The sequence below is a fragment of the Oenanthe melanoleuca genome, chromosome 3, assembly GCF_029582105.1.
Source record: "Oenanthe melanoleuca isolate GR-GAL-2019-014 chromosome 3, OMel1.0, whole genome shotgun sequence".
Classification (NCBI taxonomy): Eukaryota; Metazoa; Chordata; class Aves; order Passeriformes; family Muscicapidae; genus Oenanthe; species Oenanthe melanoleuca.
The window spans coordinates 32,672,265-32,700,096 of NC_079336.1; the positions used below are offsets into that span (position 1 = coordinate 32,672,265).

At 36.3% G+C, this 27,832-nt stretch overlaps 1 protein-coding gene across 2 annotated transcripts; it reads left to right on the forward strand.

The window, feature by feature from the left end:
• On the forward strand, positions 1–27,635 carry LOC130250736 (cytochrome b5 reductase 4). 2 transcript variants are annotated; one of them, XM_056486758.1, is made up of 16 exons: positions 1–160; positions 1,222–1,375; positions 4,197–4,297; positions 6,297–6,381; positions 8,687–8,728; positions 10,964–11,018; positions 12,267–12,324; positions 12,437–12,530; positions 13,083–13,115; positions 13,871–13,993; positions 19,565–19,705; positions 20,843–20,995; positions 21,598–21,748; positions 24,559–24,645; positions 26,011–26,175; positions 27,020–27,635. In XM_056486758.1, the coding sequence occupies exons 1-16, from the start codon at positions 86–88 to the stop codon at positions 27,072–27,074; spliced, it is 1,572 nt and encodes a 523-aa protein (XP_056342733.1). In that variant the 5' UTR covers positions 1–85; the 3' UTR covers positions 27,075–27,635. The 2 variants fall into 2 exon arrangements, with proteins under 2 accessions (XP_056342733.1, XP_056342732.1); XM_056486757.1 differs by lacking the exon at positions 1–160 and adding an exon at positions 353–596.
• Positions 27,636–27,832: the final 197 nt, after the last annotated feature.

Sequence of the window (27,832 nt, forward strand, 5' to 3'; positions counted from 1 at the left end):
GCCCGCCGCGGCGGAGCCTGCGCGCTGCGCCCCAGCGCTCCGCCCGCCCGCCCGCCGGGGCCCGGCTGCGGCCTGGCCCGGCACCATGCTCAACGTGACGCCGCCGGCCTTCCCCGCGCCCGGCTCCCAGCAGCGGGCGGCAGCGGGTGCCCGCAGCAAGGTAGGGGCGGTTCTGCCGCTGTTGGTCGCTTGGGGGGACATGAAGGGCGCCCGCCGCTTTCCCGCTGCGCCGGCTGCGGTGCCTGGCCCGGCCCCGCCCCGCCCGGCCGAGTTGCGGTGGTTCCCGGTCGGTTCCTGGTCGGTTCCTGCCGAGGGGCTGCGGCAGGGTCTGCGCAAGGGGCTGGCTTGGCTGCGTTGATGAAAGTGCTTGGTACTTCTCGTTTGAGAGGGCGGCGGTGACAACGCTTCCGGCACTTCCTGCCCTTCCTGCCCCGGCTGTTCCTCCCGTGCAGAGATGGAGGCTTTCACCTTGGAATTACTGCGCGCAGCTTATGCTTTATGTGCTGGATCTTCATCTTTGGAGGGGTTTTGAGAACACTTGTTGTCTAGAGACCTTGCTTGGAAAGCAGACTTGGACTAAAGTAGCATTAAGAAATGTGGGTTTATGTACGCTTTAGTTTTTTTGCTTCTGTTTTTCCTGTGGTTTTGTAAGACCACAGTTCTTTACTCCTGTTTCCTGCTGTTAAAGTTAAAAGGGTTCCCAGACTCCCAGAAAAGAAGGATGTTAGATACCCTGAAGATCTTGCTCTGCCTTTCAGGAGAGGCAGGCCTTGGCAATACTTCTCTGGAAAGCTACTAGACTTCTGTCCCAGCTTTCTCCGGGTGAGGCTTCCAGTTGCTGTAGAGCTTGTGGAAAGCCTTTATGAATGCTGTGAAGGCGAAACTTGTCTTTTTAAAATCTCCTTTCTTTATTGCTTGTAGTTTCCCAGACCATATCTTAAATGATTTACCGCCAAGGCAGACTTCAGTATCTTCAGTTTGCTTTAGGAAGAACCATCTGAATGTTTGTTGTTGTTCAGTAATTTCTGTGTCACTACCCAGAACACTTCCTTAAACACCCATACTGCTGAGTAGGACTCCCAAATATCAGTGAATAATATGAGTTGGGTTATTAATTCTTTTTTATCTGACCCCTCCTATGGAGCTTAGAAAAGTGTATTCTTAGAATGGCTTTTTCTTCCTTTAGAGTTTGAAGTTGTTTGTACATTTGTTTTTTTTCAGGTACCTTTAAAACCAGGAAGGAGTCTTATGGATTGGATTCGGCTAACTAAAAGTGGGAAGGACTTAACCGGTTTGAGAGGGAGGCTGATTGAAGTGACTGAAGATGAGCTCTCTAAACACAACAAAAAGGAGGACTGCTGGATATGTATAAGAGGTTGGTTGCTGTGATGTTTGTTCTGTGTTTTTTACCTGGCTTCTCTTTTCTGTGCTTAAAGAAGAAGTAACAAAACTCAAAAAACAGGAACAAAAGCCACACTCCAGGAGAAACTGTGTACCTCCTGTGCTTAGGCCAGGTGTAATCTTGACATAATTTGGCATAACTTCAAGTGAGAGATTTTTTGTTACAGACATTTTCTTTGCTTTAAAGCCTTTCAAAACAAGTCTTCCAAATGAGCATATTTTATACTTATTTTATAGCTGCCTATGAAAATAATAAAACACAAGATTTTAGGTAATGTATCAAATAAAAAGGGCTTAACAAGAAATAGGGCTTTGAAAATGCTGACATGTACACTCCTCAGTCTTGGACAGTTTTTTATTTTGAGGAGTTGATTATTTTTAAGGATTGCTTTAGAGCATCCTGAGATATAAATATTAAAAATACTATTTAAATCTGGAGAATAGTCTTTAGGAACTAACTGGGAAATCACACATACTGCTTCATAAAAAACTTAGTGATGCAAATTACAGTTGCCATACAGAGCAGCTGTAATCTCTCTCTACAATGACAAATATGTGTGGTAACTATGCAGTTTTATTTCTGTTATTATTTTAATGAAATTTTAACTCAGAAGTTGAATCATATGTTACACACTTAGCAATGTCTGAAGGTGGTCTGGAGCAATAGCTGTGGCTAGAACAGTATTTTCGGAGCTGCAAATGAAGTTCCTAATTGTTCTGCAGAAAGGAGTAAAACATTTGCTCTGCAGTTTTATCTTCTAGAGGCTAAAATACACTAATATCACCATAAATTTGTGAGGAGATAACACCAATTTCTATGAAGATAGAATCACTCTTTCTATAATAACGTCCTGTTAGCTACTCTGATCTTCTTAATCTGTTAGTGATAACATGGATCTGGTAAGGAACAGCATTGATATTAAGTAAAATGTCATGTCTAAACTTCAGCAAAAGAAGGTTATGAATTTCTGTCTGAGGTTGATTGTATTATTGTTGAGTGTTAAAGGAGATGAGAGTGAAAATAAAGGTAAAATGTCATTCAGTATTGGCCTTTGAGCAAAATAATAGGATTGTTAATTCCCTGTGCTGCAGTTGCAGGTGCCAGTAAAACTGTAGTGGGAGGAGAGCTAAAGAAAGCCTGTTTGCCATGGACATCTGTTCATTTTTCACTCTGAAAAACGAACATCTACCGCAGACAGAGTTGCTGCCTAAAAATGTTTCTGTTTTCTTTTTAATCTCATCCTACCTTCACTGCATCTCTGAGGCTGGTTTTTACAAGAGCTCCATCAAGTTGCCTCTGTATCGTTCATTAAATTTTTCCAGGTCTGCTTGTGAAAAAAACATCATAAATGAAAATCACGGTAGCCCTCATGTGTGGACAGGTAGTAAAATAATATAATTTTATAAATTATATATATATCTATATTTGTATAAACTTCTAATATGGAAAAGCTAAATTAGGTCTCTGCATTGGTAGTTAGACTGTGTCTCTATAAGAAAGAGCAGAAAGCCATGAGAGCAATGCGAAGTAAAAGAAGAACAGGAGCTAACTTGATTCAAAACCCCAGTGTGATCAAAGAAGGCTGTCATATAGGGCACAAATTTGTATATAAAGTGGGGGGTACAGGGGAGTTAAAAAGCTCTCCTGAAGGGTATTTAAATTATACTTCTTTTGCTTCAGCAAGTTTGATGGTAAATTTAGGTAATATTCAGGAGACCATGGCTATGCAGATACTTAGAATTTATTGTCTGCAGTAATCACTGCTGCACACAAGATGGCACAGTGAATACAGCCATCAGAAAAGCAGCTCAGTAAAGTGTGCAAAGATCTTTCCTTTTTTTTTTTTTTTTTTGACTGGGTCTTTGTTGTTGACTGGGATGGTTGTTCTTGCCAGGATTATTCCAAGTATGTCTGTCCCAGGCTCAGTGCTGAATTCCTTTCTCTCCTTCTGAAGTAATTAATGTACACTTCCCAATGTCTTAAAAGCTTCTGAAAGCAATGCCACAGTTCCATTTTTGCTAGTTTCCAGTTTTGGTAATGTTAAATATCTTAAATACTCAAATATCATGTAATCATGTTAACAGCAATATATCTATAGTTAAACCTGTTTGTAGCTGCATTCTTCGAGTTCCAATAACCTGATTGCCTAGGCACAATAATTAACCTTCAGCATTTCAGACCTGTGAAGAAACATTGTTTTATGTCGCTGAAAGTGTAGAAACAGTGCTGAGCCATTTTACTGGGACAGATACAACCAGAGTTGTAAGCTGTTAATAAGCTGTTTTAAGTTTTTTATATTGCTGAATCTGAAGAATAGCAGTTTCGTTGCTGATGGTCACAATCTTTCCTTGTGTGAGACAGTTAATTCCTGTAGGCATTTCATTTCATGATGTGATAGGGAAACAGCTGTGACAGCACTTCAGGGATAACTTAATTGGAAGAGAAACTGAAAGCAATTCTTTCCGCTGGCTGGTTCAATTTTGTCTCTTTTTAAACCTGGCTGTGGTACTTTTACCTTCTAGCTAGAATACATCGTGTTCATTTTCCAGGTTGAAGTCTTTACCCAGGGCAAGTGGTGTGGCATTGTAGGATTGGCATCTCCATGTAATAAGATACCTCTTGTGCTCTATATAGTTGTGTCACTTATGTTTATGTGAAGTCACGCTGTTTGTTCCAATTATGCTTACTGTTTGCTAGGAGACTCTTTAATTTGTGCTAACCTTTCCATTATTTTTGGAGACAGGAGTGGTTGTAGAAATGCTGCTCATATGCTTTTATGTTCTGTTTTCTACAGGATTTGTATATAATGTCACGCCGTACATGGAATACCATCCAGGTGGTGAGGATGAACTAATGAAAGCAGCAGGAACTGATGGTACAGATCTCTTTGATCAGGTGAGAACAACTGGCAGCAAATAACACTTGCTCACTGTACTTTGAAAAATGCATGTTTTGCGATTATTTTTAGGGCATTTCAGTGGAAATGATGATTTGAACTTTTTCCTAAGGAAAGGCAGCAGGTCACTGATCAGAATGACACGTGCTGAAAGAGACATGTAGTTTAAACTTTGTAGCAAAAGACAATAATGAAAATGTCACTTTATGTTGTTAGAATTATAGTTCAATTGGACCTCTTTTTTTAGAAGAAGTGGCAATAAAGCTAGCAACAATTTGAGATACCACCTTAATCAATTGCTGCAATGACTGCTGTTGTTGGAGAGACCTATTTTTCTAAGAGCTTTCACTTAAAAAAAAAGCTTGTAGAATTCTTTGTCTATTTACTTAGCAGCTGCATTATCAGAAAAAATGCTGGAGCTTCTATTAACTTTAGCTGGTGAATAAATCACAAGATGACAGTTGGTCTCTTATTTTTTACTATTTCTTCAAATTTTTTGAAAATACTCATAAAAGAAAGGTTCTGCAGCGTGGGTGTGCTTTCTGCAAGGATTCGCAAACTTGGTGCTGTAAAATGTGATTCACTGAGTTGGTATTTTTTAGAAACAGACATTCTGTGGGTCTCCATTACTCACTAGGTTTATCTGAGAAACTGGGAAAGAGCAGAAAAGAAATCTCTTCTGAAAGGATATATGTTACCTCTTTACATGTTGGGCATCAAGAGTATGTTATGCTTTCATTTGCAAAATGTTTTTAATATTGTAGATAAAGATGAGTAATGTTTGGCTTTGTTGAGTTTATCCTTGGTTAATCCTTTCACAAATGAAGTGTTGATTTTGGGCATAATTCTTTAATTTCAATAAATTTTTAGTATCAAGTATCCAGTATCAAGTTGTGGCTTGGAATTATGTTGCTGGGTCATTATATGATGTCCTTGAAAACAGGAATCTTGACATCAGAAGTATTTGGGGAAGCCCCTGTTGTTAAGTCCAGATATATGCTTGCAACTTGTTAGGTTTTTGTCATGGGAATGGAAGCAGGTTTAGATCCTGAAACTATGCTTTTCACTTTGATTGTTTCTGGCTTATGACTTTGCTGTTACTGGAGGTGTTTGTTTTCTACTCTGCTTTAGCATTCTGTGTCTGTCAGATAGTGATCTTTTTTTGAGCACTTGATAGATTTCTAGTGTTCCCCAAATTTCTGGAAAAATTACCTGCCATTCATAATCCTTCATTTCTTTCTGTTACCTGTATATGAGGAAACTACAGCTTGTTGGTGGATTCTTTATCTCATCTCCTTAGCTAGTCCAGTTTAAAGTTTTTATTCTTAAATCTAGATTCCATTCAAATTTGTCATGCAACACTTTGTTTCCTTTTCTCTTCTTGTGATGTTATCCTGGATGCCCTATCAGAATTCGCTTTTCTGCCATCCATTTCCTCTACAAGTTCTCCAGTTCTGGTCTGTAAAGCTACTGCTTTTTCTTCACTATATTTTACTTTCTAAAATAGGGAATTTCCAAATGATTCAGTGATAGTAAGACAGAAGCAAACAGAATTACACCAGCTTGGTAGGAGGTGTTTGTCTTAACTATTATTCTTTATGTTTGTTTCCTTCATCCCTTTCCCCTTCACTTGTCTAAACAAGACTAATAAACATTGTGGTAATGACAAAGTATTTGTTCTGTTAGTTGTGTAGCATGCATCATAAAAATGCTGTTCTGAAATATATTCTGTAGGTCAAGGTTATGATGTTCAGATATTGCAAAACATAAATGAGTAAATTTACCTACTGTCACTTTTTTCGTAATCCTGTTGTTTCAGTTATTGCCATGATATCTGTAATAGAAGTGAAAATAAATACTGACTGATGTAATAGTTCAAAAATAATCTGCTAAATGAATTATATTAGTCAATGTACAAAAATGAACTTTTCTATTTCAGTGCATAGAACCACATAGGAAGAATTCAAAATTTTGTGAAAAAATATTTTGTTTATGTAGGTTCATCGTTGGGTCAATTATGAATCAATGCTGAAGGAATGTCTTGTTGGGAGAATGGCTGTCAAGCCTATTGCTGCTCCAAAAGGTGAGTTGTTTCAAGAAGGAAATATTATCTGTTATACTTTATTCTAAAATTATCTAGAAATTATGAGAAATCCTAAATCACCTCATATTTATGAGGAAAGTCTCTATTCCTACATAGACTTGAAGGCTTTTGCATATATTATTTTTTTTACAGCAAATACCTGAAGATTAAATTGTTGTATAGTTGAAGAGTTTTAGTAATGTACTGCTATGTTTCTTCTTTTGTTTTCAGTCGTTAGAAAACAGCTGTGCATGTGTATAACATGTCTGTGTATATAGAAAAGACCTTTTACTGCCCTGCCATCCCTTTTTTTCTTCTGATCCCAGAGGGCAAACTGTCATAGGCAAATTGAAATAAGTCAGTATTTTCAGTCTGGTGATTTCAGCACCTTACGTACATCTGGCAGGTTGCATATGTATTGAGATATTTGAATATGCTTTATGAGCAGTTATTCTTTCCAGGATGCTTTTTTGGGTCCTTTAGTTTGAATTTACCTTGAGAAAATTTTGCGGATACAACAGACTCCTCTGAGCCAGGAGAGCAGAAATGTAATATAGTCTTAGAATGCAGGTGATGGTTTCCAGAAGCCTTAATCTTTAGTCTATTTTTTGGATTGTAGGCCACAGCCAAAATTGCCTATACCTGGGAAGCAGACATTGTTAGTCACTATTGACCCTTAGAAAAACTGCAGTGAAAACATGAAAGGATTAATGATTACAAGTATTGTTCTCCAATTCTGTGGCTTCCAATGTGGTTCACAATTTCAGCTATGTTGTAGCTCTTCAGCTCCTGAAGAAGTGCACTGTGTGCTTGCTTAATACTTAGATAACTTTGTCTTAACAATTAGGTTGAGTTTGGTCTATGTATGAAGTGGAGTGTTATTTTGCATCTCATGATGCTGGGTAGCTAATTCCAGTGTGGAAATTTTAAAGTAAATGCTGCAAAGAATGGAGAAACCTCAGCAGCACAACTGCCTCACTGAGTTGAGGCATTACAGAGACATTACTGCTGTGTCGTCACCTGAGTTAGAAATTGAAAAGTAAACATGAATTTTGTTGATTTTATTAATTAACTTTTCTGCAACTGGAAGGGATTCTTGTGACAGCCAGTCAATAAAACATAAACACATCTTTGCCCCTGCCAGCTCTGACAGTTCATTTTCAGCTGTTCTCTTTTTCTACTTTGTTCTGTAATAGGACTATCCTTTTTTTGTAGTAAAATTTGCAGGATAAGGGTTGTCTACTATATAAACACAGTTCTGTTGCCTGTGTCACTTTTAGCCATTTCAGACTTGAAAAAGCTTAATTTTGTTAATAAAGAATCAAACTGATAACAGAACTACAGAGTCATTTAGGTTGGAGAGGACCTCCAAAATCAAGTCCATCCTTTGAACAGCCACCACCTAGTCAACTAGACCATGGACTAAGTGCCATGTCCAGTTATTTCTTGAACATCTCCAGGGATGGTGACCCCACCACCTCCCTGGGCAGCCTGATACAATACATGACAGCCCTTTCAGGGAAGTTTTTCCTGTTCTCCACCTAGACCCTCCCCTGGTGTAGCCAAGAGGTTCACCCCCACCTGGGTACATACTCCTTTCAGGGAGTTATAGAAGCAGCAAAGTCCCTCCCCACTACTTCCTCTTCTCCAGGCTAAATAGCTTCAGCTCCCTCAGCCACTCCTCATAGGATATATCTTCTAGACTGTTCACCAGCTCTCTGGAACACTCCAGCCAGCACTGGACTTGCTGAAATCCTTCACTGTAAGATTCTCAAGGTTTACTTGAATTCCTGGGAGGTTATATATCCTCTTCCTTTGAATTATCAAAGGATACTTACTTCATTGTTAGCTGGTAGTAATTCTAGTCTTTTATCCTTCCAGAAGACCATATTCTGCAAAGTTTGCATTTCAGAATAGAAGAATAAATTACTATGTTAAGGTGCATGTTTTTGAATAGAGGATTAAATGGACCCCATAAGTATAGAAATTGTAGAAATTATTTAAATTATGGATTACATTCCTTACTTTTTTGACAGAGTGAGTGTTCAGCATTAAGACAAACACTGTTTTTTGCTGTATGTGCCTTTGATGTGTCTCATGTCATCCTTAAAATTGCAGTGCTGATTTCTGTGCAGTGTGTGAAAATGTAGTGAAATGAGAGTAGACTTCTAAATACAAAAAATTACCTTTCATTAGAAATAAGATTCTGTGAACAACTTGCCCATGCTGGCAGAAACCATAAAGTGGTGTATAGCAGAATATGCAGACAAATTTTTTTGTTACTGTTTTTTCTTAATGCTTGCAGAGATTTCTTCTACTGTGTCTGAAGATGTGAAACAGCTTAATGGTAAGTTTTCTCCTAAAGTGAAGTGGGGAGTGAATCTCAAACTTATGTGAATATCATTGAATGAGCAGTGTTTGTTCACACTTCTCTTTACATTTGAAACCAGAGCTGAGGCTGTAGTGATCTATGGAAATTTCAGAAGGCAAAATCCTAACTAAGTATTTTGAATTCTGGGTTTGAAAGTATTGTAAAACTGCAGTAGAGTAGTGTAGACAAGGGAGGTATGGGATGGACCAGCAAGGTCAGCTTGTCTGTGAAATGCCTGTAAGGTTTTCTGCCCAAGTCTTTACCGTCCAGTCAGGTCTTTCACTTGTTTTGCTGATTTTTTTTTTTTTTTTTTTCCTTTCAACGTTCAAAATTTTGCATTTCCTTCATGAAGTTTTTATCAGCTCATTTCTCTCTGCATTCATCCCTTAATGACTTTAACCTTTCATGTTTTGCCTGTTTGCATGATTTGGTGTTGCTCTGTCTGGGGGAGTGTGTGCCCTGTAGGTTACTAGTGACTATGTGAGACAGTATCAGCATTCCCTGCTAACAGTAACTAGCCTTCAGATGGACTTTGTATGCTAATCACACCTTTTGTGACTGGCTCATTCTGTCTGTGATGCAATCACCTAGCAAACCCAGCTCTTTCCAATGTGGTTATGAAGATGGCATGAGAACCTTTATCACTAGCCTTGCCGTCCCATGGGATTGTGCAGTCCCATGATGTGCAGGGTTGTAATTCTGCTGTTCATCTGGTGATATTAAACTCTTCATTTCATGCCTGCCATCAGCCTTTGGCTTCACCCACAGCTTTTCTTTATTTGTGATCACCATGACTAATAGAGCAGTTTGCTTAATTGGTTCACTGATCACCTGAGTCATCATCTTTTTATTGCATTGTGAATCACTGTTTTCATGTAGCATCTTACAGTATTTCAAAATAATTGATAAATAACTTAGTTTGCCAGAATGTTCTGTTTTATTGTGTTCATTCATGTATTTCTTTGGACCTGCAAAAGCTATAGGAGTATGTGTAACCATGGACTCCTTTTATCCCTGGAGACCAAGCAAATCGTATGATGTTCATCCTCGAGAAAGGCTTAGCTTTTGAGAGGGCTTTTATCATTAGGTGATTGGTTTTCTTTTGCAGTGATCTGACTGCTCTGCCATTTAGCTTCCTTGGCAGCTACAGATGGTGTGTACTTAGGAGTAATTAAGGATCAAAGAATAAGTAATTCGACTTGAGTTTTAATTGCTTTGGGTTAATTCTGGATAATCAAATAGTTTTGACAGATTGGATTAGACCAGAGTGGCTCTTTTTGTTTTTATCAACTTCCTGTGTGGTGGAGCCACTCAATAACATGTTTAAGCTTGTAGTCGTACTACAAAACGTACTGGTATTTAGAAGATAATAATCTGAGTAACTGAGAATTCATGTGCTAATTATTTTATGCATAGCCATTTCAGACATGCAAGGTTTGCCTTTGAATGGACAACCAGCTGTTCAGTCTGCAACTTCCTCCTCATCATTCTATTTAGCTTCTTTGTGTTAAAACTGTTGCAGGATTGCAGTTGCTTTTATCTATCTCTGTCCTCAAGTTTTTGCCAAATAGGTCCACTTTCTATTATGCCAGAGATTAGTGCAACTGACATTTTCAAAGACTGACCAACTGTTGCTTGCCAGCAAAGGCTATTTCAGACTGTTTCATGCTGTTAAATAGTTAAAGTGAGTATTTGAATTCTGTGAAAATGCCTAGCAAAGTTGTAGAAAGATTAGGACTGGTATCTTCACTTAATCAACTGATATGAACTTTTACTTGTGATTTAGGTTAGACCAGACATCTCAAATTTATTCATCTGAATTGTATAAACAAATAGTTCTGTTAAAGGAAAATAATTCAGATAACCTTTTTTGTCTTTTTGTGCTTCACTATCACAAAGTGTAAAAGTACAAGCTAGAAACAGATGAAACTGAGTACAGCACAGGTACTGTAGTGTATGGAACTCTAAGTTCTGAAGAAGACCTCCATGTTCTAGGTCCTTGCTCTCAAAGAGAAAGTGCTGAATAAAAACTAGACACGAAAAGTACATACTCCGGCTACCTTTGGAAATAAAGCCACCAGATATTATTCGAGGACACTTAGAACGTTCAAATAAAAAAACAAAACCACAAACCCTGAACATAACTTGAGTATTATTTATATTAAACAAGCATCTCGGCAAATATATTAATTACTCTCTTTCTCTTTGCAGGTGTGTTTCCTGAGAAGAAAGTACTGGCCTCTTCTGCTAAAGATTTAAGTCCGAGGTGAGCCTTTGTGTGTCATTGTCTGTTGAACATTCTATTTAAGAGTTCTGTGCAATTCTTAATAAATACAAGGCATGTTCTTTTATGGGTAGCTCTTGAAATTTCAGTTAAATGAGCATATATCATTGCCATCCTTGTATAAGTAGGAAAGTTGAAGTTCAGGTTTAAACAACTTGCCAGAGGTAATTTGGGCAGATGATGGTTCTTTGCTTGTTCTGTTGATTCCTTAATCTTGTCCTGCCTTGATTGTATACAAGTGTATGGCTCATATTTGCAGGCTCCTCAGCTTTGTTTCTTGAAAAAACTCAGGGAAAGTGATTCCAAGTGGACTGATTACTTTCTTAACTTTAACTAACACAAACAATTGCTGTGCCTTGAAAAAGAGCATCATTGCAGGCTGGATTATATTAAGATGTGATAGCTGCATTCAAGTTTCTACAATATATAAAGCAAAGCAGGCCATCAAAGCTCACTGTGAGATGCCTGCTGTTGCCACTGAGGCACCATTTTCCTCCATGGTGGCTTTGGTCCTCAAGGTGCAGTTTCTCACTTGGCATCAAAATCCCCTGGGATTGTGTGTTCTCTGGGCTAGTTACATGCAGTCATAAAATACTGTGGCTTGTAAACAATTGGAATGAGGTTTGTTTTCAGGAGCATTTGCTCTTCCCTTTGTGTCTGTTTTTCTGGTCCAGGAGTAGATGGAAGTTACTACCTGGCAAGTGAAAGGCCATGCAAATAATTAGCTTTTGAAGGCTTGCATTTTTTTTTCTTTTTTTTTCTTTTTTTTTTTTTTTACTTTACCCTGGATTTATTACAGGATTTGAACTTGGGAGCATAGGAATGAATGCAAAAACTCAATTTGTAGAGATGAAGGGAACTGTGGTTTTGTGGTATGTGCATCAAATCTATAACTTGGAAGCCATCCTGCCTATGTAATGCTTTTGTCTGGTCTCAAGATTTTAATCATCCATAAGCAACGTTCATATACTACAAAGAGAATGCATGTGCTTTTTAAGTAAAACTAATGCCTATTTTACCTACAGTGTACTGACTATCAGGATACATAATTAGATATTTTAGTAGTTTTGTCAAAATTACTGACTTTGAACTTAGTCTTCAAAAGTTGTAAGTAATATGTTTGGCTTGTAAATTTGTTAAAGAAGCTCTGTTTGAAGGTTTGGGGTTAAATGTGTTTTGATATGCTCAAAGGAAGTATATTTTTTTTTTATTGTATTTTTTGTTTTACAGTTATGACTGGTTCCAAACAGATAGTTTGATCACAGTTGTCATATATACTAAACAGAAGGTAAGTATATTTCATGAAGGAAGGATTACAAGATCCAGTTGTGATCTAGCTTGAATTCTGGGACACCTTTATAAAACTTGTTGGTTTTTTTTTCCCCCCTTGGCTATGAAAGGACATGAATGCAGAGTTGGTGATAGTTGACTGTCAAGACAAACAATTAAGGGGAGAGATCATCATTGATGACCACTCATATCTTGTAGAAGTTGGTAGGTACTGTAATTTTGCAGTTGAAAGTACTGAATTTTCATTCTACTATATTAAAACCTGCTCATCAGACCATAAGCATTTTACATGTATCAATTAATATTTTATTCCTGTTTCATTAGAGATGGTTAAAGAGCCTTGATGTAAAGGATGTAAAGGAATTATGTCTACATTTATTTAGTATGTAATGGATTTCTTACATGTGTACTAAAATGTAGTAAGAAATTGATTTTAAAGTTGTGTAAAATTTTTTTTTCAAGTGTGTTTTTTTATGATTATTAAAAAGCCCTCATTCACCAGGGCAAGTACAATAAATGGAGATTGGTAGCTTTACCAAAGCTACATGAGCCATTGTTAAAAGTAATGGGAAAAATAATACCTTCATGTATGAGGCTTGTAGAAGTCATGAGTCAAATTTCAAGGCCAAATAAATATGCATAACTTTCTAGGGTTGTTAGATTGCTCAGAAATCCTAGACTGATTTTCTGTATGTATGATGGCTGAAATAGAATTTTGTTATTGCTTAACACAGAATTTTTTTGTGTTTATTTCAGATTTGGATCATGCAGTTTCAGAAGATGTGGCTGGTAATTTCTGTCTCTTGCAGCACTTCTGTATCTCTTCTAGAATAGTCCAGTCAGGAGCTGAACTTCCAATGATTCTTGTGGGTCCCTTCCAACTCACAATATTCTATGATTCTGATATCAGAATGTGGAATTTCAATTTATTTTTCTGACTCATCAGATACTTTACAGTTTTGCTTACCATCAGGTCCTGACACAGTCAATCAAATCAAGCCACAACATTAATTTATTTTTTTTAAATTGTAGCATTTGGGCCTTTGTGAAAGTAATAAGTTGATAGTCTCCGGTCCCTCTAAATATGACTAAATGTTAAAATAGCTTGAAATTAGTTCTGTTGTATATTTGTAAACTATTCTTTACTTTGCCTGGCATTTTCTTAATTGTCAATTCAAATGGCCTTGAAAAGAAAGTAATAAGTAGCGGTAACTACCAGTTCCAGTGCATGGAGACTCTGGGTGCATGAGCACTTTTCTTGATCAGAATGGTCTCTGAAGCTGTCCTGCTTCCACAATCTATTTAGCAAATAATGTGTTTTAATTATGCATATCCATTTAGTGCTTGTTTTAACTGCATTCTAAATCATTACAGATAGATAGCTTGGAAGTACCATTAATTATATATGCTCTAATTTAAAAAATTAATTACGTGTGTCTTGAGAAATGAGTAACTGTTCTGAATTTCATTAAAATTGATGTGTGAAATAATTTTTTGTATGGAGTATAACCAAAAGTAACAATATGAATTATTTTCTCTTTTAGTAAATATTGCTGAAAAAGTAGGGAAAGTAGAGATTATCTTAAATAAAAAGGATAACATTCACTGGAAGATGCTGGGACAGCCCCGGGAGGGTCATAATACATTTATCAAACGCACAGACAGAGGTAAGCAGTTTCATGGCCAGTTACCAGCTATTTCAGGACTTTTTGGAGCTTGCTAGTGATACTTATTTTTTTTTCCAGGATCTTCTTTTTCTGTTGTTGTACCTTCATTTCTTTCACAATCTTGAAAGTTGTTCAGGAATTTTCCTAGAAAGGGTTTGACTTGGAGAAGGGTTTTTTGCTTTGCTTTAGTTTCTTATTTTGTTTTGTCCCACAATGGAATTGAAGGTGAACATAAGATTGGAAGGTGAATACTACCCTATTGTTGTTCTATCTCATTGTTTCCTTTGTGCTTAATGACCTTCCTGTCCATATGAAAATGTCAGTAGTTCCTGAGGAGAGAGTGCATGGACATCTGTCAATCATTATGGGAGTAACTGGAGTGAAGGATCAAAACCCTTCATTTCCAGTTGTTACTGTAGATACAGTAGCATCTGTAAAGTTGTTCCAGTACACTGCATCTTTGTAACTTGAGCTCAGATTAAATAAGGGACTTAAGTAATATGGAGATATTAAAGCCAGCTCTGAATAAACTGATGTGTCTGCAAGAAGCAGTAAATGTTATATATGAATTCATTTTGTGCTATCAGATTCTATTAGTATGAACTTGTTTCAGCACCAAAGTGCATTACAGTGATCAGTTTGGGTTTGGGTTTTTTTCAGTTAAATTAAAAATTTCTGCACAATTGCATTGCATAATATAACCACAATCCTGATGTTATTGTGGTCATCTAGTTTCTCAAAACCCCTCTTGGTCCTCTGTCAAATAATGCTCAAAAATTGACCATTGGATTATAATGTGCCTTATTATGTGTGAAAGCAAAGCTGAGCATTTTTAAGAGCTAATGAAATGTTGCTCACCATGTTGTACACCTCTTATCCCTCACTTACGCTAAGTGGGCCTTTAAAGTTGAGAGATTACTGTGGTACAAAAAGGAAGACTGCATAAAAGCACATCTCTCTAGCTACCTTTAGCTTATGTGGAATGTAATTTTCCTTTTGAGAGTTTCAGAAACTATTGAGTCATCCACTTTGAAATTAGATTTTTCTATATAATCCTCTGTATCTAAGGGGTTACAGCCTGATCTGATGTGTTGTCCACTGCTCATTTTCTCCCTCCTTTTAGCTTTTCATGATTATAGAAAACAGAAAGAGATGATGATCTGAAAGAACAAGAGATATAGAATATAGTGGCTTTATGGGTCCTTTGCAGATGAGGAAGGTGTGGATAGTTAGATGCAAGTGACAAAATACATATGCTTTCTAATATGCTTTCTAAGTAATTACTTTGCTTTTATTATTTATTTTTTTTTAAGAAGTTAATCTCCAACATTTCTCCTGTTATGCAGAGTAGTGTTACAGGTATTGGATAACTTTATTATATAGTATCAACTGAGTTCACATCAGCTTAAACTAAATATGTGGAAAACATAAGTTAAAGGGTTTGCTGACCCTGAGTTTCTTCAAATCCCTGATTACAAAAATGAGGAATCTAACAAATAAATTTATATCTGTATCTTTTTAATCCCTACTCCAGAAACTCCTATTCTGCAGTTTTGAAATTTTTAAATCTCTAAATTTGAAATTGAGCATGCAACGTTTATAGAAGATTCTCAGGCCTACAGGTCTTTCCTTCATTTGAACCTGTGCTTCAGCTCAACCATAAAATCTACATGTTGGAGGCTTCTATTAACTTGGTTTAGTCTTAAGTAGCCAGTTTGCTTTCTGCTTAGAATTGTGCTCCTTTATTCTAAATTGCAGAATTTCATGTTTGTTTCCACTTCTGTGGGAGCAAAATAATGTTATGAGTAAAGAAACCCATATCTTGTGCAGTGTGAACGAAGAAATAATAATTAATTGCTAAAACATAAATTCTAAAAAGCTGTTTTATAGCTTTATATCTGGTATTTCTGTGCAGCAGTCAATATACATTAGCACTGATGTATTGCCTTAAATATTCTGTATTTTTCCCTTGAGTCATCTGCTTACTCTCAGCATTACCTTTTATTTCTAATGAATATGAGAGTCTTGTGTGAAGACAGTGCAACTCATAATTTCCACTTCTGAAAATCTGGGAACAGAATAGAAAATAGCTGTGTTATCATGTTACACTTTTTTAAAAATTTATGTTATTCAATTTTTGTGTATTATAGTAATACACAAATTTTGTGTATTACTAATTCTTTTGGTAACCTATGCTTTCTAATAAAAATAATCATTTTAACTGGCATTATTCCAATTTGGTGGCAAGGCTGTGAATAGTGAGTGCTTATAGAAGCACTGGAGAAAATTTATTAGGTTTTTCTTATGAGTTTTTTAGTATTTCTTTGTGTATTGACCAGTTAAAACCCTTCCATTTTATTCAGAGCACAGGAAGAAGGACTGAAAGCCAGTCAAGACTGACTACAGTCTTGACTGTACAGTCAGACTACAGTCTAAACTAGAAGTTTACTCAGTTTTCAAAAGTTATATGGAATGAATCAGAATGAAAGTTCTGTGTGGCAATTAAAAAGAGAGAGATAAAGGTTATTTATGAGGAAAAGGCTGAAGTTAGGTTGGGAAGGTGAAAAAATTGTCAGGGAACGGTGAGTCAGTTGATGAATCAGTTTTTTAACTTCTTTTTCCATTCCCAAATATGTGTAAGAGTATTAGCTGATGAGTGTTAAGGGCTATATTCCTAACCTCACACATCCTTTTAAGCAATTCTTAAGTATGCAGAATTGAAAACAATCTTAACATATTTATTTGGCTATTGTACTTTGCAATCTTATTGTGTACTGCTTTTTAAAAGAAGGATAGAAAACAAATTCCCACAAAATTTCCTACTATTTATATAGCTGGAGGGATGCTGATGTTTTGTTTTACTTCAAGACTGGTATGAAATGGAATTACTGACTTCCGCTTTATCAGGGCTTTAGGTGTTCTTTTGATTCATCTGAAATGCTTGTTCATTCAAAATAAGGGATTTATAGGATATTAGATGAAAGATGTGAGAAAATCTTAATAAATATTTATGCCATGTCAGAAGCTTTATCACACATCTCTGCAGGCATTTGTAGTGGGTAATTCACTAGTAGCTATTTGAATAATTTAAGAAAACCAGTGTATGCAGAAAAATGCCATGGCCATCCTCTGTGGCAATTGTGGTATATAAGAAATTTGATCCTAATTAAGTCCATGCAAAAGTGCATGTGCAGCTGAGATTTAGTAACCTGAATGTGTATTTCCAGGCATAACTGAATGTATTTAGATGCTTAACTGTTCCAGCAGAGTTTATTTATACCCTTGGAAATAGTCAGTTAGAAAGAAGCATGGCTGAGCTATTTGTTAGAACATACTGTTTAAACCCTTAACTTTTAAGCAAGTTGTAGATAAATACTGTTTGTTGGAAGCTTCCCTCTATTTAAAATTATTTTGTTTCTGTTATGGTTGAATTGATCCTGCACTTAGTCAAGAAGTGAACATTAATAGCAATGGCTATTCCTTGAAGCACACTGTGTCTGGTCTCCTGCTGTCTTGTACTCTTAAACTGTGTTTTTCATCTAGGATATCTGGAAAGAGCAAAATGTTTGGGATAATAATCTTGGAATAAGGAAGCTGCAGTACAGATAAGTTACTTGAAAGATGATAATTCACTAGATGGTCCTTAAATTACTCTTGGGGATCACTGGACAAGGAGATTGGACAGGCTGTCTTACTGAGAGCCCCTCTGAAGCTTTTTTTGTTTAAAAGTCCAGGAACTGGTTTCAGTCTGTGAACTGTAGCCCTAGTTCAACCAGGCATACTGACTTCAGGTTCTTTTTGGTGCTGTTGGAGGAAGGAGCAAGGAAGCAATGGCAGTGATTACTTGAGCTGCAGCAATGCTAGAGTTTCCTTTACATTTTGATTTGTATTTAATGGACACTTCGCTGGAAACTTGCATAAGCCTTCCTTCAGGCACGACTCACAAAGAGTTGTTATGTTGACTCAATATGAGATTTTTGACTCACATCAGGATTTAGATCATATACAAATGATATGCATTTATTAGAGATTTTCTGGTAGTCCATTCCTGTCAAAAGGGAATTGAAATGAGATTGAAGTCAGGAAGTAAAGAAGCATCTCCTGATGCAGTGGCAAAACACAGAAGATCAAGGTGCTTCTACTTCTCACTCTTAAAACCTTTAAGAAATATTAGAATTGTAGACTACTTAGTTGAAGGGGAGCTCTGGAAGTCATCTGATTTAACCTTCTGCTTAAAGCTGTTCAGTCAGGGTTTGAATCCCTCCAAGGACCCCCCTCTGTGCAGCTGCCCCAGACCATCCTCAGGGTTACCCAACCTCATGCTTATGGTTGGAATTTCATTTGCATTTCATCTTGTTTCATGAGTAGCATGCCAGCAGCATTAGTATTTTTCAATACCATGAAAAAAGGGGAAAAGAAACCTTACTTCACTGTAATTGCTCCAATGTGGAAAGTACTGCTAGAAGGGTGTCATGCTCAAGTATTCTCATATATGAACCTGTCAAATTTTGAGAGGCTTTACATAAAAATATCCAGTGGGACTGGTCACAAATTCTACATTGAAAATGGGAAATGACATTGGTGGGTAATTGTAGGAAAGAGATTAAGTGGCTTCTTCTTTCTTTCTCACTGCCTGTTTTTTTTTTTTTCTAATTATTCATCTTGTTTTGGATGTATGAAGTTTAGATAATGCTGCTCAGCTGCTCATGGGATTTTGTTGCTTGTTAGCTTGTTGGTTTTTTTTTCTTTTTTTTTTAAAGAGCTTCCAGTACCTAATAGCCTATGAAAGTTCCCTTGAGTTACAAACCTGTTTAGGCAGTGTGGTGCTGTGATCACACTGATATTCCAGGTTGGAGCTAAAATACTGCAGTGCTGAAACAAAGGCCTAGCTGAAAAGTGCTCTTTTAAAGGTAGAGAAGGAAAAATTACCCATGATCATCATTACTGAAGGCTCCTATAAGCACCCTGGAGCTTTCTCCAGGCTGAACAGCCCCAACTCTCTGTGTATCTTCATAGGAGGGGTGTTCCAGCCATTTATTCATCTTTGTGGCCCTTTTCTGGACTTGCTCCAGAAGATCCACATCCTTCTTATGTTGGGGACCCCAGAGCTAAACATGGTACCCCAGGTGAGGTGACTCAAGAATAGAATAAGAGGTGTAGAATCACCTCCCTCAGCCTGCTGGGTAGTAGACCATGGGTAGTCTGTTGCTGAGGAGTGTGGTGTGGTGCTGGCCTATGTTTCACTTGTGTTCCACCAGCTGGTTTCAGGCTGCTTATGTGTGTGTACCCATGCTGTACTTGTATGGGGAACTCAGTGCAATGTAGGACAAATGGTTCTGATAGTTTTTGGTGCTTTTCTATTTATTTCCAGTCAGTAGCTCAGAGGCTCTTAAATAACATTATAAATGAGTCCTTAGTCCAGAATTCTAAAACTTATGGTAAGTAATTCTAAAAGAAGCATCTATTTATTGTCTTTTTATAAGTATATAGTGAAATACACACATTTGTCTCTCTTATTGAAAGACATATAATAACAGAATGACAGATAACTAACAAGTAAAATGTTTTTAGGACTGTTCTACAGAAAATGCAAGTTGGTTTCTAAGACAGAAGTTACCCATGACACCAAACTCTTCTGCCTAATGTTGCCTAAGGGCACACATCTCTGTGTTCCCACTGGACAACATGTTTACCTCAAACAAATTATTGCAGGTAAGAAAAATTGAGAATGTAGTAAATGGATATATTTAAGTAAATCCTTTTCATAGTGTTGTGAGAATAAGTTCATGGCCACTAATTCTCTGATTGTTGTTAGCAAGTCTCTGCTTTCAAGATTACAGTCAGTGCTTAATAATGAACTGACTGGATTAATATTAATGGAAAGCTAATTATTGAGATGGCTGGCAATTACTGGTGACCTTATTGTCTCTACTGTCAACTCTCCCTTTAAAAAAACCAAAGCAGTTCTGTTCATCTTTGATGTGTGGGAAGATTATTGCATATGTCTTACGTATCATTAGTCAGTTCCTTTTAGTTTGCAGCTTTTTTGAAATGAGGAGGGTATTGCTGCAATTTTTTCTTTTTTTTTTTTTTTTTTTTTTCTTCTGATAGATTTATAGTAGTCATGGTAACACTGCTTAACACTCTGGTTGTGCAATATTAATGATAATGTGAGGTTATGAGAGGAATGTGTCTTGAAAAGCATATGTGCTTTTCTTCAATGAGCTATTCAAAATGTTGTAAAAACTTAAAAAGCAGAAGGGCAAAGCAATACCCAATTTACTATTTTAAAGAGTACTTCTTAAAATTTGCATATTAATAGTTATACTGGCCACTGTACTTGGATTACAGTGTACATGGTAGAGACTTCTTAGAAGAATTTTTAAATGTCTATTAAGAACTGTTTTGACCTCCTCCCTTCCTAATACTTTAGTAGTGCCCAGCTCTTGAGGTCTTGCTATCATTATACAATAGTTTTTGAAATTATACTGCAAGAATATGTAATTGTGCAGTATTAAAAATCTGCTGTTTAAATTTAGAAGAAATCAAGCTGTGGTACTTGAAAATTAATGAAAATGTTTAGATTTTCATATTCTTTGGGGATGACTCAAGATCTTTTCATCCTGTGTCCTGAATTGCTAAGTAGCATAGAAATAACATACTCAAGTTTTTAATTGCAAGTAGAAGGCACTGTAAAGTCATAACTTGCATAAAAGCATGGGATGATTTTATTTTTATGGTATATACAGGTTATTTATTTACTTTTTGTTTATTTTGGCATTTGTTTGTAATACCTGGATGTAGAGTACTTTTCATATTATTTGAGCTGTATTTCTGTCTACTCTCTAGGGACAGAGGTAGTAAAACCATACACACCTGTGTTGCCTTTTTTGCCACTGGATTTCCAAGAACCACCTCGCCATGATGGTGTGCATATATATTTAATGATTAAAATTTATTCCCACGGACTGTTCACACAGGCACTTGACCACCTACAAATTGGTAAATATATGGTGGGGGGTTGTGTTTGGTTTTGAAACAATTGCATTATTTTTAAATATTCACTGTCTGAGTATTGTGATGTTCTTATTGTTTACCTACTTAACCAGGACTTACTTAAAACTTCTTTTAAACCTTCTTCTCCATTCCCTGAATGTAAAGGCTTGTCCTGAGTGTAACTAGATGTTGTCCATAACAGAAAGCTCTCTCCTGAGTGATGTGTTGAACTGTATCACACATCATAGTTGATGGTTTTGGTGTCATATGCTCTGAGAACTTCTTGTACTTCTGCATAAAGAAAGTAGGTCTGTTTTATGGGACTTAGGATGCACTTCCTTTTCCATTTTAGATACGGAAGTAGATTTTTAACACTGACTTTGCAAATGTTTTACTCACATTGTGTAAAGTCCATAAAGACAAAACATTTTATTTGTACATCTCTTCTTTTAACAAGAATGACCCTTATGTGAAGTATATAGTACCTTTCTGAAAGAAACCCTAATATTATAGAGATGAAGGCAATATGAAATGGCCTTTAGAAAATCAGAGTGCTAATTAGCTTGTTTTCATCAAATAATGTTTACTTCTTAATTTTTTAAATAAAGGAGACTATATTTCTGTCAGCAATCCTGAAGGCAACTTCAAGAAGTCGCAAGTTCAGACTTCAGAAGATCTCCTTTTATTGGCAGGAGGCACAGGTTTTACACCAATGGTTAAGCTGCTGAATTTTGCTCTGACTGAAGTTAGCTGTGTCAGGTATGTGGACTTCTTGATACACAAGCTTCAGTGTTATAAAAACAATTAACAAAATAAAATGGTATGAAAGCACTTTTCTTCAGCTTACACCAAAAACTGGTGTGCGTTAGGGAAGAGCCTGTCAGAAGCTGAGGCAACTTCCACTTGTTTGGTTATTGGCTGCCATCAACATAACGGACTGATTTTGAATTGTAGTTGTGGTACAAATGAGCTCCCTGAGTAGAAACTTGGAGGAGTTGGGTTTTTTTAATTAGCATTACATTTGAGTGTCTTTTTTTTTGTATGGAAATACTACAATGTAGATCCTGGGTTTTTGACTGAGGAGGGCTGCAGCTGTTTACTTATGGCTTCACTAATTCATTAGAATAGTTACCTAATGGTTTTCATCTGCTAAGCAGCAGCAACACCTTGTTCCCAGATGAGTTCCAGTTTTCACAGAAGGTTTATATGTCACTTACATAAGTACAACATTAAGTATATTCGAATTAATGAAAAAATGTATATTTCATATGTATTCTGTACTCTTTGTAAAATCTACAGAAGAAAACATTACTTGTACTTGGTCAATGGAGCAGGTTGTTATGTCCTTCAGAACTGCAGAACTAGTACTTCTCCTGCGAAGGGTGACATAAACTGCAAAAACTTGTTTCTAAAAAACGTTATTCTCATATTGTTATATTTCAGCAGTTATGTATAATCCTGTTTTGTGAGCAGAGAGACTGTACTATTTGGCTCTTCCAAAATGTCCTGTATTGTCAGTAGCAGATAAAAAGTGGCTGACAGGCTTTGTGAAGCTACAGGATGAGTCTATCATCTGACAAAATGCTTGGGAACACATTTTTAGCTCTTTTCAGCACAATTTCTTATGGGGACTCAGTGTTTAGGGTGCAGCAGCATCTATTTCCTTGCTAGTCAAAGTAAATGAATTTTTCCTTCTTGCTGTGGAGGCTGGTTCAGTGCTGGAGTAACTTGAACTGAGACAGGTTCTATTTATATGTAGGCTCTTAAAAGCTTTGTTTTTCTGACTGTTCTAGGCAATTTGGTTCCTTGGCCTTATATTTGCTCTTTAACCCTCAATTTATTTTTTGGGACAGTACTACCAGAGTGTGTTTAATATATGTATGTTTATCTGTATGAGATACATGTGTGTGAATATATATGTATATATGGATATATGAGCAGTATAAATATGGTTTGCATAGAATTATATTACTTTGCAAAGTAACTAGCCATAAACTTAGATTGCCCATGCTAGAGCACAAATTGCAGAAAGCTGAGCAATAATCTGTACAATGACAGACTTGTCACCTGAGGGTGCCAAAGTAACTTCTGTCTGGAGTGCTGGGAGAGTGTTGCTGAACCTCGGGGGCTGCACTGCAAACGTTGGAAAATCTTCAGCTTCCTTGGGCAGCATTTGCTGTAATGGGCTTGGATAATTGGATTTTCATTCTTACTGTCTAGACAAAGTGTGCCTATTATCTTGTAAGTCTATTTCTTGCCTACTGCAAATGGGCAAAACAATTTGTTCCTTTCATAGCTGCACTATCCTTTTGTGCATCAAGTGATGCTCTTTCTTCAGCCTTGTTTCCTCTCTTACAGACCAAATTGTATTTGGCCAAAGTATTAATCATAAAAGAATATTGGTCCTCTACACTTCATTTTTCAGATGAGGTTTTTTTGCTCCTTTTATTGGTTGTGTATGACTGCAGTCAGGTAGGTATGTTTCTTAAAGAAGACTGAAGCACAAAGGCACTAAACACTAGGTAGGGGTCTAATGCTTTTCTTGAGTATAGGATGCTTGTAATCTATTCTTGATTCTCCTTGATAGCTGTATCTTTGTCTCCAGCTTTCCATTCCTGAATTGCCACTCTGTTCTCATATTCACTTTTAATATAGTATCCCACTTTCACCATCATTCTTGTTTGGAAGGTAATTTTTAAACTTTCTATCTCATCTTCTTCCTCTGTGTTAAAATCCTTTAAGGGTCTCTAACTCCTCTTTCTGAGAAGTCTTCCATAAGACCTTGCATACCAGTGTTCTAAGTTCATTAAAATCTACATCCCTTTAATTAGTTTCCAGTATGTTAGATTCACTCTTTCCTATGAAGCTTCTTACTTGTTACCTAAATTTTTCATCATTCTGTCAACCAGCTTTTCTTCACTGGTGGGGATCATATCTAAATTTCCAATTCTTCATTTTAGTTATGTTCTCGCTTATTTTCAGCAAGACTAGGACCAGTTTGTTCCAAGTTGGTAATTTTCTGTTTTTTATAGTGCTGAGTACTGGGCAGAACTGCATCAGATACAATTGTTTACCCTGGGGAGTACCAGTGAGGTGTCTCAAAACATCATTCTCCAAATAGCCAGTTTCTACTTTTGTGCCCAATGAACAAAATGTATGGCTTTCCTATGCACTTTTTATTGACTTTCCCCCCACTTGAGTAACACTTGATGTTGTGGTGTACCATGACACCATTCAGAGTGCTACTTTAGTGTAGTGGGTTTTATTTTCCATGTTTTCAGAGAAGTGGGTCCTGGGAAGCATGTAAGGATTTTAGCACATTCTGGTTTCTGAATAAGATGAGTTTAGTATTTAAAGATGTAGCATGGCTGATTTGAGGCTGTTTTGTCTATACTCTTCCAGTTTTCCAAAGCTGGTTCAGTGTGTCTCATTTTGACTTATAATGCCTCTGGAGAAAACAAAAAATATAAGTAAAATGTTTCTGTATGATGCATTAAGTTCTGATTCTTTAACAGAAACAATCCACAGTTAGTTTTAATTTTTGTTTAGTTTTGTGTTGTTTTTTTAAGGACAGTGAAGCTGATCTTCTTCAACAAAACTGAGGATGACATACTGTGGAGAAACCAACTAGAGCAATTAGCTCTTAAAGATGAAAGGTAATTAAAAGTCTTGTGGAGAACACTTTGTAACATCTCTCTGTACAGAGCAAGTCTTGGGGCTTAGACTAACCATACAGCTTTGGCACAAGGACAGATTGATTCTGTAAGTTCTTAGCTAAGAATATAATGAGACCTAGGGTGTGGAAGGAGATCCATTGCTCACAGATTGATAGCAGAGGCTTTGTCTGTATGTCCCATGGGAAGCCAGGCATTTGATATACAGTGTTTAATAGGTGGTTATTGGAAATGGTATGTTAGATGAGATGAGTTTTAAAACTGAGAAGCTTTTTGATGCAGAAGAAAATTTGCCTTAGCCTTAACAATAGAAAACACAGTTATGCAAAAAGGAGCACAGAAGAGAGAGAGAAGGAGAATGTACCCCAGGAGAAAAATTCTGAATTTAGAGAAGTCTTATGAAAATCTTTTTGGTGTCACTGGTTATTTAAATGTTTATATAGAAATTCAAAGTTTAAATAGGCTCATTATTTAACTTTTTCTTAATAATTGTTGCATTTTGCCCTCAATTACAATGTAGTTGCAGATTAAAATGCAAGTAGTGCACATATAATGTCAATTTAATTCAGCAGGCCATAGTTCTGTCAGGAGACAGAGGTTACCCTTTAATTTCAGTTCCCTTGCTGTTACCACTAGATAAATTGTCACTGCTTAGGTTTTATGTGATAAAAATATGTTTTGTTTATGGTTAATTCTTAGTTGAATTCTTCCTCAGTAGAAACCACTTGTTCCTTCACAACACTGAAGTGAAAATCAATACTACTTTATATCCTAGTGATGTCTGGCACATTCAAAGCTTTGTAGTCTAGACATTGTCCAAATTTACAGTAAAAGTCTTTTCTCCCTTTCCATAGGAGCCTCAGATACAGAAGTGCTTGGTTTTTTCTCAGTTACTATTCTGTGTGTGAGTTTTTGAAACCAACATTCAGTAATGAATACTTTCACATTAATAAAATTGTATTGACATTTTCACAAGTTTGGCCAAGGATTCTTATCTCACTGCTTGTATATTGAGCTACACCAACATTTGTATATAAGTGACTAATGGAGCAGTAAAATCTGTGTTTAAGTATCTTAATTGGTGCCAGCTGAGTTTTTTTGTAAATTAAATAGCTGGAATCTTTAACATTGAAAGATTTGGCTTAATAAATATGCAATATTGAAGGTGATTTGACTGACTTGATCAGTAGGAATGACTAAATATCTGTGAGATTTGACACTAGAGTGGGCAGTTGAGCAGAACAGGAGGATAATCATAGGAAACATCAGTGTCTTGGTCACTAGCATTTTGTGTAGCAGATCTCTTAATCAGAGGTAATATTTATGAAATATTCTTCTGCTTACCAGGTTTGAGGTTCAGTTCATTCTTTCACAACCATCAAAAGACTGGGTAGGTAAACAGGGGACAATTTCTTCATCTCTTCTGTCTGAGTATGTGAAAAGAAGCAGAAGAGACTCCAAAGTGCTTATCTGCATCTGTGGTCCAACACCTTTTACAGAACAAGGAGTACAGTGAGTATTTTAAATAATACTAAATAACTGAAAAGTGAGACATTTTTAAAAAACTGATCACCTAATCAGCCGTAATGTTTCTGATTTGGTAGTCTTTTAAAAATGGAATTTAAAAAACCCACCTTGCACCATAGTTGAAGATTATATTTATATTTATGTGTAGCTAAGTAAGTATCAGCAATATGTAAGTTTCATGAGTTAGTTGTCCAGAACTTCCTAAAAGCAGCTCTTTAACAGTGACCTTTTTTTCCTAATGTTTTAAATGCTGCTTTTAATTTGATGTTCATAAAAAAGCTGGAATAATAGGAAATAAGCTTTCTTTGTTGGTGTTGGCTTGATAAAATAAGTTACAGAAGTAAAGTTCAAAGGAGTTGTTCTAGCAGAAACATTTTTCTCACTTATTTTTTAAATTAATGCATTTATTTGTCTGTATATAGTATTTTCATGTTTTTATGCATGTTTTAAGATAAAAGGTTCTCTAAATTTCTCTTGCCCAGCTTCAAAATATTGAACCAATATGATGTTGTTTGCATGTCTGCAGTCCTGCTGAAGTCAATGTGAATTAGCCAATAATTATGCTGCCTCTTGAGAAATCTGAGATAATTCAGATGATACCTGTATTTATTTTTAGAAATAAAAATAATTTTCATTACCCAAAGAGTTTGTGTAGTATATCTGAGCTCCTGGGCATTGATTGTTTTCTAAATGTATTTGCAGGGGTAAAGTTGAATGTGCATGTCTAAATAAAAACAAGGAAAAGGTGCTGAGGTTATGCTTCATCTGTGTCTGGGGTGGGTTTTGAGATCCAAATATTAATATTGCCAACTTGATTTCTGACTTTCAGATATCTGAAGGATCTTGGATACTCCCAAGAAGAGATCCACGCTTTTACTGCATAAACCCATAGGAGGATATCAATGTTTGTTTGTATAATTCAGTGTTATTTATTTATCTTCATGAATTTAAATAAGTGAGAAACAATTTTGTAAGACTTGAAATTTCACTCTTGGTACCAAACTGTTTCTTGAAAGAAGCATATCTTTGAAAAAAGTTTTATACTGTGTTTTATCTTCTTTTTGTAAATATTTTTGCTAATATTTAATTCATCCAGGGTATTAATTTATTGTAAAGGCAAGCAAAAAGTGAGGTATACATTATGTCAGGTGTTTCATGGTGTTGGTTCATGAAAATTCTTAAATTTGCAAAAGCTCTGATTAAGGTTTTGACTTGATAAAGCTTATTATTTCTTACTGTAAAAAGTCCAAAGAGCAATACTGTCTGAAATTAAATTGCACTGTAACTCAGGTAATCGGTCATTGAAAAATTTTCCTTTTCATCTGATTCTCTATTTGACTTGCAAGTGATCCAGATATATTTCTGGCTTTGTAAACAAAGAATAAAAGTACCTTTGGTAAAATATAAAATATACATCAAATAAAAAAAATACATTACTTCATGTATTTCTACAAATTTTTTTGTATTTTCATTTAAGTGCTATGAAGAAAGGTTTCCACAAGCTTAGTACTTCAGCTGAGAACTCAAAACAGAGCCATGGAATTTTGGTCTCCCACAAAACTTCCCACATGACCACACGTGGCTGATGTCAGGCATCCCTTGTTAAGACACAGTCTGAAGATAAAATCCTGACAGTACAGAT